The following is a 15,698-nucleotide window of genomic DNA, read 5'->3' on the forward strand; positions in this document are numbered from 1 at the left end:
TTTAGCCCAGCATGGCACAGCAGTAAAATGGCTGTAATCTCCTCTCCAGGAGCCCATGCATTGTGTGACGTCCAAACCAGGCCTATAACTACTACCAGCCAAAGTCACTGGAAGATTTTAAATAGCATAGTGCTTGACCATTCTGCCACTTTTTTTTGACAAGTCTTTTTTTCCAGGTTGCTATAATTTAATGTGATTTTCATGTAGTTTTTCATTTATCCTAATCATAAAGCTACCTTGAGTCCAGATTCAGCTGTACTTTGGCTTCCAGCTTCCTCTGAAGTCCGTCATAAAAACTTCCATCATAGCATGCCTTAGTATAGCATGCAAATACATGGTCCCCTAGAGCACCTTTGCAGAGTGAATGTATTAGCGTATAAAATGTTTCTCTGCTGCCACTGGGGTGGAAGATGTAATGGAGTCTACATTCCTTAAGCAATATGAGGCACTATATTTAAAAAGAAACATGATGTTAAGAATTTTTGTCAAACTGTTTCAGCTTTGACTGTCCCTTGGCAAGAATGTGGATGGCTTTTTAATATAAAAAAATGTAAATCTTGCACAGTATAGTTAGTCTGCTTTTTAAGACAAAAATGTTTTTCAGTGATCTATTTTCAACATAAGATGTTAAACTGGAACTAGCATAGTACAGTCATGTTTCATATATGCTTTTAAACTTTCTTTCTATGGTTCACCTTGAAGAATGACAAGGTTACAAAAATGCTTTGAGTGAAATCATTTCAGACTGTGGCCCTGCTGGAATGCCAAGCCATTTATGCTTGCAGAATCTGGGCTTTGTTAAACCTTATGAGCATTTTTAGCATTGAGATCTTGGTTACTAAATCAAAATGCCCTATTCCTAATATGGTGCCTGCGCCTTTCTATTCTGAAATGAAATGTTTCTGCAAACCTTGTTTAATCTAAAATAATCTTCTGAAGCTTTTATTGGATGATTTTAAGGGTTTTTAGTTGCTTTATATAAAAAGGCCTTTAACTGTTGTTTAAGATTTAAGAATGTACTTTAAAAGTTGGAGTTGTCTCTGGGAAAAAATAGTCTTAATTTATGTTGACCTTTCCTTCCTTTGAGTATTTAGTCTGCATTCAATAAAATTTTGATGACTGCTCTTTAGAAGACAGCTGTACGATGTAAAGTATTATAAATATTCAGCTTTCCATTCCTAGTGTTGCCATTAACAGCTGGGCATCCAGTTCAGCAGAACAGATTTTACAGAGAAAGCTTGGCGTGTTCCTGAATCAGTATAGTGAAGAACATGAGAAAATAGTTTCGTATGGTTTAGGGACCTGTAAAGACATAGAGCATCTGTTCCCTAGTTAAGTCAAAGTCTAGTAGCATTGAATCATGTTAAGAGCTAAAATGATGAGAAGAACTACTTTTTTCACCTTGAATGTACTGGTGGTTAAATGCCTAGTACATTATTTCTGTGAACAGCAAAATAATTGCAACACCTACACAGAAGGTAAGTTGTTATGCATGTCCGTATAATCTCATTCTTTATCAGTTTTATATAAAAAGCAATTGTTTTTTATTGTTATTTTTTTGGTAGTGTGACATTGGGATAGTGAACAGGTTGGGGGGAGCAATCAGGATAGGATCAAATTTTCAAAGCAGTATTCAAAAACTATATGCCATGTATGAGGTTAGTTTTACTAGTGTAAAAAATGCTATATGTGGTCTGATAACCACTGATAAGGTTATCAATATAAACTTTACTTTTGAAATATGATAAAACTTGCTCCCCCCCTTTTCTTTTCTAGTGCTAAGAAAGCTCTGAAGTTGGAAAGCCTTGCCATGGGAAAAGTAAGTGTGTGTGTGTGGGGGGGGGGCGCACACTATGATTAAATTATTTTCTAGGATATACATAAATGATCAGCAGTTCAGTGAGACTATCATAAATTACTTGGCAATCTGCAGTAAAGCATTCCTGAATATGGAAAAGAATTGACTGCCAGACGTCTTTGGGAGAAAAACTATTCTTATATAATATTTGGACTTTGCCTACATGAAGCAATTGGCTATAACTGAGGAGACTGCAGTGGTTGTTTTTTATTATGTACACGCCTCTCTCAAATGAGTTAGGGACCTTTGTGAAATCATTTATTAGAAATTAGTTCCGTAATTTGTGAAGCAAATGCAGTGCCATCTCTCTGTACATATAACAATATGGGATTATGATAATGCCGTAATCTGCATATTATAAACTGCAAAATTGAAATGAAAACATTAAAGACATTTTTATGTTGAGAATATAATTACCTCTCTCAGCTAATCTAACATAATGAAACGATAAAGTACTAACACTGCAATAAATTTCCCCTACAGTTATCACAATAAAAATAAAATTGTACTGTTGCTGTCCCCCACCCCCACCCCATCTCTTTCTCTGATAAAATGTGGCCATTCCGTGTTTCCAGTGCCATCATGTCACGACATATGCCAGTTTATTATCTTCCAATACCAACTGTGGGCGTTGCTATGAACAATAATGCAGAGGAGTTCATTGGGCAGGTAGCCTTTAAGGAGGCAAAATAGGTGGGGGAAAATGTATACCTAAATGTTTGGTAAATAAAACAAGCCTCCTGTTTTGTTTCTGCATACCAACAGTTTCTTTATAGATGGTAGTCTTCAGAGGTCTCAGTGGTACTTAGCAAAATTGGAAACTTGGCAGTGTTAAAAATCTTCTGTATACTTTTTGTATTTAAACAAAGGTGACAAAATACAGCAGGGGCACTAACAAAAATCATTAGCAATTTAATTAGCAATTTAGTTTTCCATTACCCACCTTGTTGTGCTCTGAATACAGCTGTGACTGTAATTTTGCATCTGCTTCCTTGGTTGGAGTAGCATTTTTGGAGGCGAGCAGTCCAGCTTGAAATGATTCTGTTCCACCCTAAAGCTATTTTTCCTTCTGAAATGGAAATTAAAAGGGGGGGGGGATGTCTGTGTTGAGATTAACTATTTAGGAAGTTTCTAGTGTCAAAATTTCTTCATTGAAAGCTTGAGGTTTCAGGTTTTCCAAAATTCAGTGATAGAATTAATTTCTAAAGCTATGAAGCAGAATTATTATTATTGCTAGTATAAATGTTGTATCCTTATCCAGAGTTTTAAGATAATTGAAATAGTTATGTGAAAAGGAAAGGAGAAAGGGAGAAAATGGTTTATTATATGTTTCAGAAACACGCATAGGAGTTTACTATCAGTCATTTCCAGTTGAAACAAAGGTGGCTATTCTGCAGCTCTTCAGATGTTGTTGGACTACAACTCCCATAAGCCCCAGTCAGCATAGCCAGGGGTCAGAAGAGAAGGGAGTTGGAGGCCAATAACATCTAGAGAGCCATACGTTAGTCCTTCCTGCACTAAGAAATGTTTTTAATTGTCACTCTTTACTTTTCTTAACTCTGCGTGTTTACTCAGAAGACAGTCCTCCTTGGTTTAGTGCGGTCTCCTTCCAAGCAAATGAGTGTAGGATTGCACCTTAATTATTCCTTTGGTTTATTTACTTATGGCATCTGTATGCTGCCACATAACAATAAACTTCTTGGGCTGGGTTACAATTAATAAGTAAAATCCCTAACAACAATTTAAATACAACATAAAACCATAAAGTAAAAAATATAACAAAAACAAAACTCACTACACCTCCCCCCCACTCCAAATGAAGACACAGGCTTAAAATTGAAGGGTCCACACTACATACGTACCTGATGTTGAAAAGAGCCCAAAGATGGTGTCAGGCAAGCTTCCATGGGAAGGCTCCCATGGACTCCAGCTCCATAGTCCTGTGCAAACAGTACTTCAATATATCTGAACTTGTGACTGTACAGCTGTTTGATCAGTGTATTTTTAGTGTTTTACCTGATTGTCTTGTTGCTAATAGTATATTTCTTTTAACTCAAGTTTGCTTTGGAAGATTTGTTTTACAATCGGGTTATAAATAACACCAATCTATCAATCTGCAAAATACTTAAATATATATTTTTAACTTACTCCAGGTGTAGCACATTTTCTGGATCCCATGCCATACTGTTGGCAGGGATTCTTCTGATGAGTGGGTCATTTGGGAAGAGCCATGCTGCACCACTCTGGTGACTCATGGGGCTTAACATGGCTAGTTCCCAAGTGATTCTTTCATTCAGATTTTGCTGATGTGACGTAGGATCCACTGCATGGGTGATGTTTACATTAGGCCTACATCTATGGAGTCACCCAAATAGGCCACAAGCAATTCAGCATAATATGGCTATATTGCAGCCTTATAAATGAGACCACAGAAGTCACTAGTTTGCAAAAAAAAAAAAAAGAGAAAAGTTTATTAGTCTGCTGGGGGTTGGCAGAGGAGGGAAGGCAAGCTCTGCCCTTCTTGCAGTAGCCCTGTACTAGTCATGAAAGAGGGGATTTCCTTCTCTGGCAGTCCACTTGGCATCTGTGCTCAGTGCAGAGGGAGGGATGAAGCTCTCCATTGTTTCTTCACCAGCCTGATCACTTGTCTACATGCAGTTTCTTACTGCCCATTACTTCTAGGCTAGTGGTTTAAACACAAGGCTGCTGTGTCATAAATTGAGGATTGGTAGACTAATCCACTAATCTCTTCACACCAAACCTAGTATTTATATAAAACATGTAAAGGTCAAGGAGCCTTGGTCAAAGGCGACTATGAAGTGCGGCACTCATCTTGCTTCAGGCCGAGGGAGCCGGCGTTTGTCCACAGACAACTTTCTGGGTCATGTGGCCAGCATTATTAAACCGCTTCTGGCTCAACAGAACACCGTGATGGAAGCCAGAGTGCATGGAAACACTGTTTACCTTTCTTCCGTAGCGGTACCTATTTATCTACTTGTACTGGCATGCTTTTGAACTGCTAGGTTGGCAGAAGCTGGGACAGAGCAACGGGAGCTCACCCCATCACGTGGATTCAAACCAGCGACCTTCTGATCAGCAAGCCCAAGAGGCTCAGTGGTTTAGACCACAGCGCCACCCGCTCCCAAAATTTGGAATCGCTGAGCATTTACAGTCATAGTTCCGGAGTATTAAGGAGCAACAGTGTTTTACTGTAGGGCAAGGATGGGGAACCAGTGGTCTTCCAGATGTTCTTGGATCACAACTTATTTAATTATTGACCATTGGCCATTTGCACTTAGGCTGATGTGAGTTGGAGTTCAGCAACATCTGGAAGGCCAGAGGCCTCCCACCCCTGCTATAGGGCAAGCTTTGTGCTATTTATATAGCTTCACCTTTCAGAGCCACCTTTCTAAAAGACCATTTGAGTTGGAACATGAAAGGTAGTTTGCTCATTTAATTTGATTGTTCTTTCCACTAATGTGATAGATGGCCCTGAGTGTTGTAGCTATTTTCCTTCATCAGGAATTGTTAAACAAAAAGTTAAAATCTTGTGTTAGTCCCTTGGAATAGATAGGTGGGCTTGAAAATCATTTGATTCTTTTTTGTTTGGATAAAGGACTAAACGTGAGACTCATGTTACCAGCACAAGGACTAGAAACATAGTTTGTTCTAGGAACTTGAGCTTTGAAGTGTTAAAGTGTGTGGGTTACCTAAAAATGCACCGAGAAGCATGATTCCCTACATCTGTTATAGGAGAATTCTATAGCCTGCCTTGACTAGAAATAAAAAGGCAGAATTGGATATTGTGAAGGTTGAAAAGGAAAATATGAATGTGCTTTACACTGCATAATAATCCTGTACAGGTTGTTTTGTTACCATTATTTATTATACTTTAGGTGTCTGCAACACCATTGCCGAGGAGTAAGAAGAATCTAAAGTCTTATTCACCAACAACAGGAACGTGCCCAATCAGTCCTTTTTCAACTCCCAGGAGCAATAATGTACAAGAGCATGGAAATGGTCTATCAAATGGTTAGTTGAACATTCTCTCCTACTTACTGCAGAATTTTTCTGGTTATTGACCAAGTCAAATTCTTGATTTAGTAATTTATGTCTTGCTCGGTAATTCTGATTCCTTCCACCCACCCACCCACGAATATGAATTTGGATCTTTATGGTAAAGTCCAACTTTTCTGCAGCCTTCACAAACCTCTTCAACAATTCTCCTCTGACTAGTTTTGCTTACTTTTGCTCACTGAAGAGAATCAAGCAGTGGCATAGCTAGCCGCTTGTGCGCCTGGGGCGGCATGTGCGTTCTGCGCATGGGGGCCGTGGCAAGCTGTTGGCAGGGCAGAGCGTGCTGCCAGAGTCCCAGTGCCCAAGCTGCCGTGTTCCGTTTGGGCGCCCTGTGGGCCTGCGTTACTTTTTCAAGCAGCGCAGAACCTGCACAGAGTCTGCCCGCTGCTTTCCCCCTCAGCTGGAGGTCAGCTGAGGGGCAGGTGGTGGGCAGAGGCCAGCCCCACGCTGCTTTTTTGGGCGACACAGTGCCTACAGGTGCCCGAGCCACTCCCAGGAGAGACACAATGGCTCAGGCGCGCTGCTGGCTCAGTGCTGCTTGCAGGGCCAACGCATTCCAGTTGTGTACTTCTCTGCCACCCTCTGATGGCTGGGGAAAATGCAGCAGCTCAACACCCTGTGAGCACAGCCCTCGGCTGCGGTGCTTTGGGAAGCAGCACGCTGTGCTCTGGGGCACCTGGACTTGGGCATCATCTTGGGCTCCGGCGTGCTGCCCCCAAGGTAAGTGCTGCCCAAATAATAATAATAATTAATAATAAATTATTTATACTCCGCCCATCTGGCTGGGTGGCTGGGTTTCCCCAGCCACTCTGGGCGGCTTCCAACAAAAATACCATAAAACATCAGTCATTAAAAACAGAGCTGCCTTCAGATGTCTTCTAAACATCAGATAGTTGTTTATTTCTTTGACATCTGATGGGAGGGCATTCCACAGGGCAGGTGCCACCGAGAAGGCCCTCTGCCTCGTTCCTTGTAACTTCACTTCTCACAGTGAGGGAACTGCCAGAAGGACCTCGATGCTAGACCTCAGTATCCACGTTGAACGATTGGGGTGGAGACACTCCTTCGGGTATACTGGGCCAAGGACGTTTAGGGCTTTAAAGGTCAGCACCAACACTTTGAATTGTGCTCGGAAACGTACTGACCCTGTGCGACCTGCCCCCCCGCCCCCAGATACACAACTGGAATCAGGCGTTGAATTTAATGGAACCAAATTTCTCTCTGTGCAGAGTGGGCAGAGTTTGTTAATCCAGCAAGTTTATGCTGTTACTAGTTCCCTGCCCTTTGAAACCTGCTATGATAACATTTAACAGGTTTGACATCTGTATTGGGGAAAGTAAAGGTCTTACCTGCCCTGTACAATGGAACTGAAGGTGCTGCCTTGTGTGGAGTCTGACCATCGGTCCCCCTAGCTCAGTGGTGACTACACTGACTGGCAGCAGATGTCCAAGGTTTTAGGCAGGGATCCCACCCAGCCCTGATGAGAAATGGTGAGGATTGAACCTGGGACCTTCTCCATTCAATTTATATGCTCTAACACTGAGCCCTTTAATGATGGCTAATAATATTTTAATAATGCTGAACCCTGCATTAATTTGCCTGTGTGTCTGATCTTGTGCAAATCTTCTAACCTTTTACCGTCAATCTACATCATCATACATGCACAATCTTTTTCAGGCTTATGCAAGTTCTTTACAGTGAACATTTGCAGAACATGGTAGCACAAAGGTTTATATCTCAACTAAGTCATCTTTGGTGGGAGCAGCCATTCCACTAATGAAGCACTTCTACCATAGTATGGTTCCCTCTTCTCCCCTCCACTTTTGCTTGTGGAAAATCTGCCCTGAAGGATCCTCCACTTGGGAATCTTTACTGGATCCCTTCTCTCTCTGTCAGCAGAAGGCATCCTTCCATTTGCAGATGGCTAGTGGCTATCGAGTGCAATTTGCCTTAATATTGTTCTCCATGCATCTTGGTGTTCAACAAGGCATAATTTAAAAAAATTCAAAACACTTATAAGAAAATAAGAAGAGCCCTAGTGGATCAGACCAGTGGCCTGTTTTGTCCAGCATCCTTTCCCCACAGTGACCAACCAGATGCCAAAAGCAGAACAATATCCGATTTGCATTGCTGTTTTCCGGCGACTGGTATTAAGAGGCATGGGGCCTGGGATCATGGAGGTAGTATATAGCCACTGGTAACCTTATCTTCCATCTGTTTTGGAACCTTTTTTGAAGTTGGTGGGTGTTACTACTTGCGCTAGTTAATTCCACAGTTTAACCTTATATCCCTTTGCTGGGAGAAGTATCCATTTATCCTTACTCACTGCTTCCTGTCCTTGAGTCTACTAGAAGCAGCTGCATTTGCTTCCTGTATCCCACACATTGTTTTCCTCTCTAGCGTCAGTAAAGGTCTAGAAAAGAGGAGGACTATTGCAGTGAATGCTTTAATCCCCAATCCATAGAAAGTGATCTGAGGAATTCCTGTAAGCCATTAGGACTATCTTCTTTATTTAGAAAAGTTGTGCTCTACCCTTCTGTTGCAGTCAGAATGTGCAAGGCATTGTCCCATTTATTTAAACAGGGCACACCAACCACAAACTCTCTAAGATGATGGTCTAAAGTTCTCAGTGCATAACTTGGCTCAGAACCAAACACATTTTGCCAGTACTTGAAAACCTAACAGTCTTCTAGGTATGCTAAAGTGTTGCTCCTGCCCTCAAATAATTTGGGTGTTGTTGTTTTAGCATAAGATGAGAAATGCATTTTGATTTAATTTCACAGAATAATACAAGAAAGGAGTTACTGTTGAGGTGAAGAAGAGGAAGCAGAGGACCTGGTTTAGGAATCCATATTACTTGGTCTAGATACACTATCTGTATTTGATTGCATATCACCGGCCGTTTTGCAAAATGCAGCCATTTTACACAAAGCAGCCAGTTGCTTGTAGGAGAAAAAACACAATATGACCATTTGTGAAAGTGCATCTTTGCTCTGCTGATCCTGTTCTGTTAACTGAAAACTGACTGACATTTTAAAGCAGTGCAGTATACATACAACTTGAAAACTCCAAATGCTGTTATCTCCCCACTTCCCAAGCCAATCTTTTATTGATGATATTATATGAGTTTTGCTTTCGCTGTTCGTATGTGATTCTGTGTTTGTGGGAGGGAGGGAGAAAGTGAAACAGGAAAAAAATCTGTTGGATTTTTTTCACATGCCATTTCTGACAAAAAAAGAGGGAAATGCCTGAAGGAGTAAAACGCCTGTGTGCCGGGATGTCAAAGGCAAAGGTGAGTGTGTGCTATATTTCCATATTGTAATTAAATATGGGCATAAGGGAACAGTCCTTTTGCACATAAAAAGAGAGATCACGTGTCCGCAGCTGACATTTAGATGGATAATTATTCAGTAAAGTAGGAATAGCTTTCCTTTTCTAGTTTCACCAAGCTACAAAATGGTGGTAAGGACTTAGAATTCTGAGTTGTCTCCTATATATTTAATGTTTTCTTTTTATCATGCAACAGTGTTAACACTGCTTTATTGTTGATATATGTATAAGTGCAATTATACAAGTTGCACTTGTTATTACACTAAATGTAAATGAATAGGTATTTTGACCTGAAACACATACACACGCACATATATCCCCATATCCCTAAGGGCTTTTTCATTCACATTCTTTGTTTTGGTCTGTCCCCCATTCTTGAGCCTTCGCAATGAGATCAAATACAAAATCCAGTAAAATCTCATTCATATATATATATATATATATATATATATATATATTTATATATAGTCTTGTTGAACATTGAGATGTGCAGAGAACAATATTAAGGCAAATTGCACTGCATAGCAACTAACCCTCTGCAAATGGAAGGGCTCATTCTGTTTGCAGGGAGCGCTGGGATCCATTGCAGGCCCCCATTAGCGTACTGGGCAAGGATGGCATTTTCTACTCCTCACTCTTTTCTCTTGCAGTCCCTTTCACCATTCTCATGTTACTACGTAGGATCCTTCAGAGTAGTGTTTTCAATTGTTCTGTGTTTTTTTGTGAGTTTTATCTTATGGGGCTGCTATATAGCTTTGGTTAGTAAAGAAATAATTTCAAATGGAAACTATAGTGGTTATTGAGCATGTTCTTTCATGTATTTTTATATACCTAGCATCCAAATTAATAATACATAATATCTTGCATTTGCCAACAATCTTACATTTCTATGGAGTGAAATGAATGTTGGGAATTTTTTAACCTCTTAAATCTGTTAGTAGTAGTATTAATTTTACCATTTCTATTTTTGTATTTGTAGCTTTTCTTTCTAACATAAGATGTTTATAATGGAAAAGCTGTAATTAATTAAATGTCAGGTTATGGTGCATTTGTAATGAAAAGGGGGTGGGAATAGAGAAAATAGTTCATGTTTATCTTTCGTGCAGAAGATGGTAAATCTTAATACTGTTTTGATTTTTGTCTTCAACTACAGGATGGTTATAGTGTTAAATCTTATTTCTTGATTGTCTTATTCCTAGGAAACAGAGAGAAACGCAGTAACTTGCTAATCAGATCACCCAGAAGGGGGCATCCTGAAATGGAAGACTATGAAAAGTAATGTTACCTAATTCTGTAGTTTAAACCAAGCATAGAGAGGCACAAATTTAATTGCAACAGAGCCTCTGGGAAAGCCGTTTCTGCTGTAGCAATATTGGGGAGTAATTTTTATTTAGTCTTTTTGCAATTATTATTTATCAACAAAACTGAGTTTTAAAAAACCTAAGAAATGTTTGTTTTATATCACAGTATTACACAGGTAAATGCAGATTAACATAAAATCACAAAAACTCTTCTAAAAAAAAATCAAAACCTACTTGAATTTGTTTTTGTGGGAGGTAATTATTTTCCTGGCAATATTTTAGAAATGGCAGCCAGTTTTCCCATAATTTATTCTATACAATTTGTCTGTCTATTCAATGAGCTGCCTGGTACTACGGCACTGCTTCAGTTGTTTCAGGCTTATGTCACTCCAATTAAGATCTGTTCTATAAGAGAAAAAGTTACATTGCTTGTTAAGCTGCCTTCATCCTTTTGCTTTATTAATTCATGCAGTCTTGTGCTTCTGGTGCACTCTCTAGCCTTTTGGATGATCCTACTGGTTTTTCCACTTCTCTCACCCGCTTCCATTCCTGATCTGCTTTTTACTGTCTCCTAAAGCAGGGCTTCCCAAACTTGTGCGCCAGCCGTTTTTGGACTACAATCGCCATCATCCTTGACCACTGGTACTGCTAGCTAGAAATGATGGGAGTTGTAGTCCAAAGGCCTAGGTTTGGGAAACCCTGTCCTAAAGAGTCCCATGTGTAGGACTGGGCTGGGCTGGAATCTTGTGCAGGAGTATTGATAGGTTTCTTTGCACTATCGATGGGAAGTGGGTGGAACTGACTCCCTATGCCGGAGTTTAGGGAGGAGGTAAGATAATGATGGGAAAATAGTATAATTATACATGCTAGAAATGTGGGCATTTCACTAGTGGTTGATGTACGATAAACCCTAGACTTATTTACCTGTTATATACCAACAAGTTACAGTATTTCACAGCCAGGGGAGGGATGTTGCCAGCAAAGCTATATCAGTGTTACTTGGTTTTTATTCATTTTTGTTCTTGTTTCAGAAATTATGCCATCAATTTAAATAATTCCTTGTTTCCCTCTTTCCTTAAGACTATTAATACTGCAGTCTGAAGTTGAAGATTCTCTGGGCAGATTTATGAAAATCAGACAAAACCTAACCAATTTACAGGTCTGTTCTCCCCCATCTTGATCCTTGATTCTTTCTTTCTTTCTTTCTTTCTTTCTTTCTTTCTTTCTTTCTTCTCAATTGTTGCAATCTTCATTATAGAGCAGGGGCGGGGAGCTTCTGGTCCACCAATCAAATTTGGCTTGCAAGGCTGTTTTCCCTAGCCTACTCTTCATATGTGACATCATGTGCAGGGCAGGTAGAGATGCAGCTGGATCATCTGTGCAGCTGGCAACATGATCATGCAGCTTATCTCTGCAGAAAGCCCTTGCGCTGCAGTCCCCAGGCATCCAACAACCACCTGGCAGATGGGCACTTGGAAAGTGTTATGCAAGAGACTTTGACAGGTGGGTGGAGGTTAGCCCACAGGACAGATAACTAATTGGCCTACTGGGTCAAAAAGTTTGCCCACATCTGACAATACCTATAATTTTATTAACTATTGTTCTCTCAGGTCAGTCTCCACCCTGTACCCAGCGAGATAGTTGGTTTTCTGATTCCACTGTGAGGATCAAACTAGGTGTGATTGTGGAGGTTTTTTTTTAAAAGCATGTTAACACTTTCCCTTATATCTGTTTCCTAGTTTAAACTGCCCCTCTTCAGCTGCTATTTGCCCCACGAGGTCACACCTATGAGTATCCTAAGGGCACCTGTTTTGCCTGCCACTCTGTACCTGAATCCTGGGTGGGGTCGTGTCCTAAGGGCTGGAAAGAAAGCAGAGGAGGTAGAGTGGGATGGATTCTGTGGTCCAGGCTAGAAGCCAAAGTCAGGGCAACACTTCCTCTTATTGAAAGGCATGGCCGGATACAGAGTGGTTGGGGTAAACTAGGGGAACTGACCAGGATTCAGGCAAGCAAACAGTCTGAAAAGGCAAAGTGGCAGCCTGCTGTGTCCTTCAGCGATAATGTGCTCAGATTGTGGGGATGCGACAAGGCTTCCAACTTCACACCTGTTGGTCGTACTGTGCATACAGAAGCATTCCATTTCTAATATCAAATGTTAGTAATATAGAATTTTTTTCAGCCATTTAAACTAATGATGCAGAAAGAGTGGGAGGTTTTAAGAGTTCTGTTTTGTTAGAAGATTCGGCATTAAGACTTAGCTTTTTTTAAAAAAAATATTTTTTTTTCAGGCTTTAGAGGGCACCAGAGAGCTTGAAAATATTATCGGTGTTTCAGAGACCGCTGGTAACTTGAAAGGCGAAGTGAGCAAAACCAGAAAGCTAAGTAAGAAGGACTTTTCATAATTTCCGTTTTTGTGAAAGAATTAATATGCATCCTTTCACATATTTAATCTTTGTTTTACATGAGCATGCCTAGGTGTCCTAGAAATATTACGTATTGCATAAATACCGATTAGTTTCCATATTGAGTACTTCATATTAAGCAACATAATTAAGCAAACAAATAATTGATAAGTGGTAACACTACTGATCACTCTTGGTATAACTCAAGTGAATTTATATTACGGGTCTCTATATCCAAGTTACTATAAGCAGGAGTAGGGAGCCTCAGGCCCAAGTGCCAAATGTGGCCCTCCAAGCCTCTGTTTGGCCCTCATGACTCTCCCAACACCAAGCCCTTGCCCTTCAGCCTGTTTCACATCCTCTTTGAGTGTTTTGCTTGGCCTTGAACTGATAATTACCGGTAAGTGATCAGCCTGTGAACACTTAGAAAAGGATGCTATGATTACTAAGACTCAGTGTGGGCTTCTCAAAAACAAGTCATGCTGGACCAATTTCATTTCTTTTTCTTTTTGATGGCATTACAAGCTTGGTGGATCAGGGGAATGCTGTGGACGTAGCGTATCTTGATTTCAATAAGGCTTTTGACAAAGTCCTGCATAATAACATTGCAGAGAAGCTGCTAAAATGTGGGCTGGACGAGGTGAGTGTTAGGTGGATTTGTAGCTGGTTGACTGACTAAACCAAAAGACTTCCCAATAATGGTTCCTCATCAACTTGGGTGAGAAGTTAGGTGCCACAGCGATGTGTCCTGAGCCTGTTGTTCAATGAAGGTATTGAGGGGTATCATTAGTTTTACATTTGGCCTAACAATCCAGTGTGTCTTACTCAGAAGAAAGTCCCTCTATATTCAATGGGACTTTCTCCCTAGTAAGTGTGTTTAGGATTGCACTCTTCAGCTAGCCATGTCCAAAAAGATTTAGCAGAACTTTTGTCTACAGAAGTGTGTGTGAGAAAAAGGGAGGTGATTGTTTTCTTCTGATTTTTCCGATGTACAAAGGTTTGCAGGGGAAAGGGAGAGCAGAGATCTGGGAGTGCCCTATTCTGGGAGTAGAACTCTGCTTGAGGAACTATGAATTCAATCCAGTATTTTCTTTAATTGAAAAATTTCCTGGAACCATACCATTTTTCTACATTAGCATCACATGAGTAGAGTTCTCACAATATCTAAATATATTTTGTTCCTCAGTAAAGCAAGCAGGAAAGCTGCTAAGAAGAACCAATGCAAGACAGGCTGCCCAAGGTAACTCCCCCATGTTATTTGTTTTGATGGCAAACCGTTGTCAAAGGGGTCCATTTAGCAAATTTCTTCTGAAAGACTTGAAAAGGCCTTTTGCAAGAGACCGTATCAGATTTGTGTTCTTTTCAGCAAAATTAGGTCTCTTGCCCTCTCTTTGGTTGTATGACATTTAAGCTGTTGGCAAGATAAAGATTTTCCCCCCACCCACTGCTTTCAGATTACAAAAGTGCCTAACTGAACAAACTATGCATTTTAAAAATGCATTTATTTGATATGTTTTTATATACCACCTTTTACTGAAGTCTCCCGGTGGTGTTCATATTAAAAATAAGCAAGATAAAAATGATAAACTATTAAAAAGCACAACAGTATAGAGGCTAAAATTCAGCTGCCGCGGGGGGGGGGGGGGGCCGAAAGTAAGAACAAAAAGTGGAATTGCACATCTTCAGAGTCCTGGTTAAATAAGTGTGGTTTAAAGAGGTGCCAAAATAGAATAAAAGATGGTGCCTGCCTGCCCAAGTTCAGGAGGGAAATGATTCCATATAAAGGGTACAATTGCAGAAAAGGCATGGCTCCAAGGGGGGACATCAGTTGCACTTCTGTTGGCTGTGACACCAGAAGGAGCTGCAGTGGAGGAGAACCAGCCGTTTGCCAGAACGGGTGACAGATACATACCTCTCTATTTTGAAGTGTTTGCAAAAGATAGGAAGCCACAATTGCTAAGTGATTTGCTTGCCTGCACACAAGGTGAAATGGACACCAGCATTTATCTTATGTTAAGGTGTTCATACAATGTCCCTAAGGGGTATTTATTAATTCGCCTTCACCATTAGCTCAATGAAGCAGCTTTGTGGGCAGTTCACCAGCAACATACCTATTCTGTCTTTCTGGCCCCGAACCAAGAAAAAATACTCAAATCTAGATCCAGAGCATACTGGCCTTGTGGTGAGAATGATGGAACTCTTGTGGGTTATGTCAACTCCTCGCTCCCCCTCGGTCTGTGTGGGTGTTGCACTCAGCTCCTGGGAGGCAGAGCTATCCATGCATGTTGGACAGAGTTATCCATGCAGTGGTTAGGAGAATGCACTCTGCAGATGCTCTGTTCTCTCCTTTTTCCCCACATGGTTTGGCCTCAACTCTGGCTTTCGGGAAAGGTTGAGCCCCATTTACTAGTCAGCCCCATTAAAAAAATTAAGGCTGCAGTTTTTTGCCCAGTAATATATCTTTAACTTGTCAATCTGAGTTACTGGGCACAGGATGGTAGTCAGAACTGTTCTTGGTATTGGCATATGAGCACCCTACCAGTTTGAGAAGAACCTTTATTTAACTATCTGGATATGAACTGCCTCCATGTTTATTTTATTTTTAATTTTTTTACATTTTCTTCCTTATCCACATCACCTTGTCTTAGGTGTAGGCTTTTGAGTGAACTATAAAGCCTTGATGTATCTCAAGGCTTTAATAATGATAATAATATTTCTCTAGTGTCTATT

At 40.5% G+C, this 15,698-nt stretch overlaps 1 protein-coding gene across 3 annotated transcripts in view; it reads left to right on the top strand.

Annotated features, from left to right (window-relative positions):
* Nucleotides 1-15,698, top strand: part of ITGB3BP (integrin subunit beta 3 binding protein) — a 79,250-nt gene that overhangs the window by 51,105 nt on the left and 12,447 nt on the right. For all 3 annotated transcript variants that reach the window (XM_083621181.1, XM_083621182.1, XM_083621183.1), the window contains 6 exons: nt 1,777-1,819; nt 5,755-5,890; nt 10,465-10,540; nt 11,647-11,725; nt 12,855-12,948; nt 14,155-14,208. In XM_083621181.1, the coding sequence (XP_083477307.1) occupies nt 1,777-1,819; nt 5,755-5,890; nt 10,465-10,540; nt 11,647-11,725; nt 12,855-12,948; nt 14,155-14,208 (482 nt within the window). The remainder of the gene's footprint in view (nt 1-1,776; nt 1,820-5,754; nt 5,891-10,464; nt 10,541-11,646; nt 11,726-12,854; nt 12,949-14,154; nt 14,209-15,698) is intronic.

This window comes from Podarcis filfolensis, assembly GCF_964270895.1.
Source record: "Podarcis filfolensis genome assembly, chromosome: 6".
NCBI lineage: Eukaryota > Metazoa > Chordata > Lepidosauria > Squamata > Lacertidae > Podarcis > Podarcis filfolensis.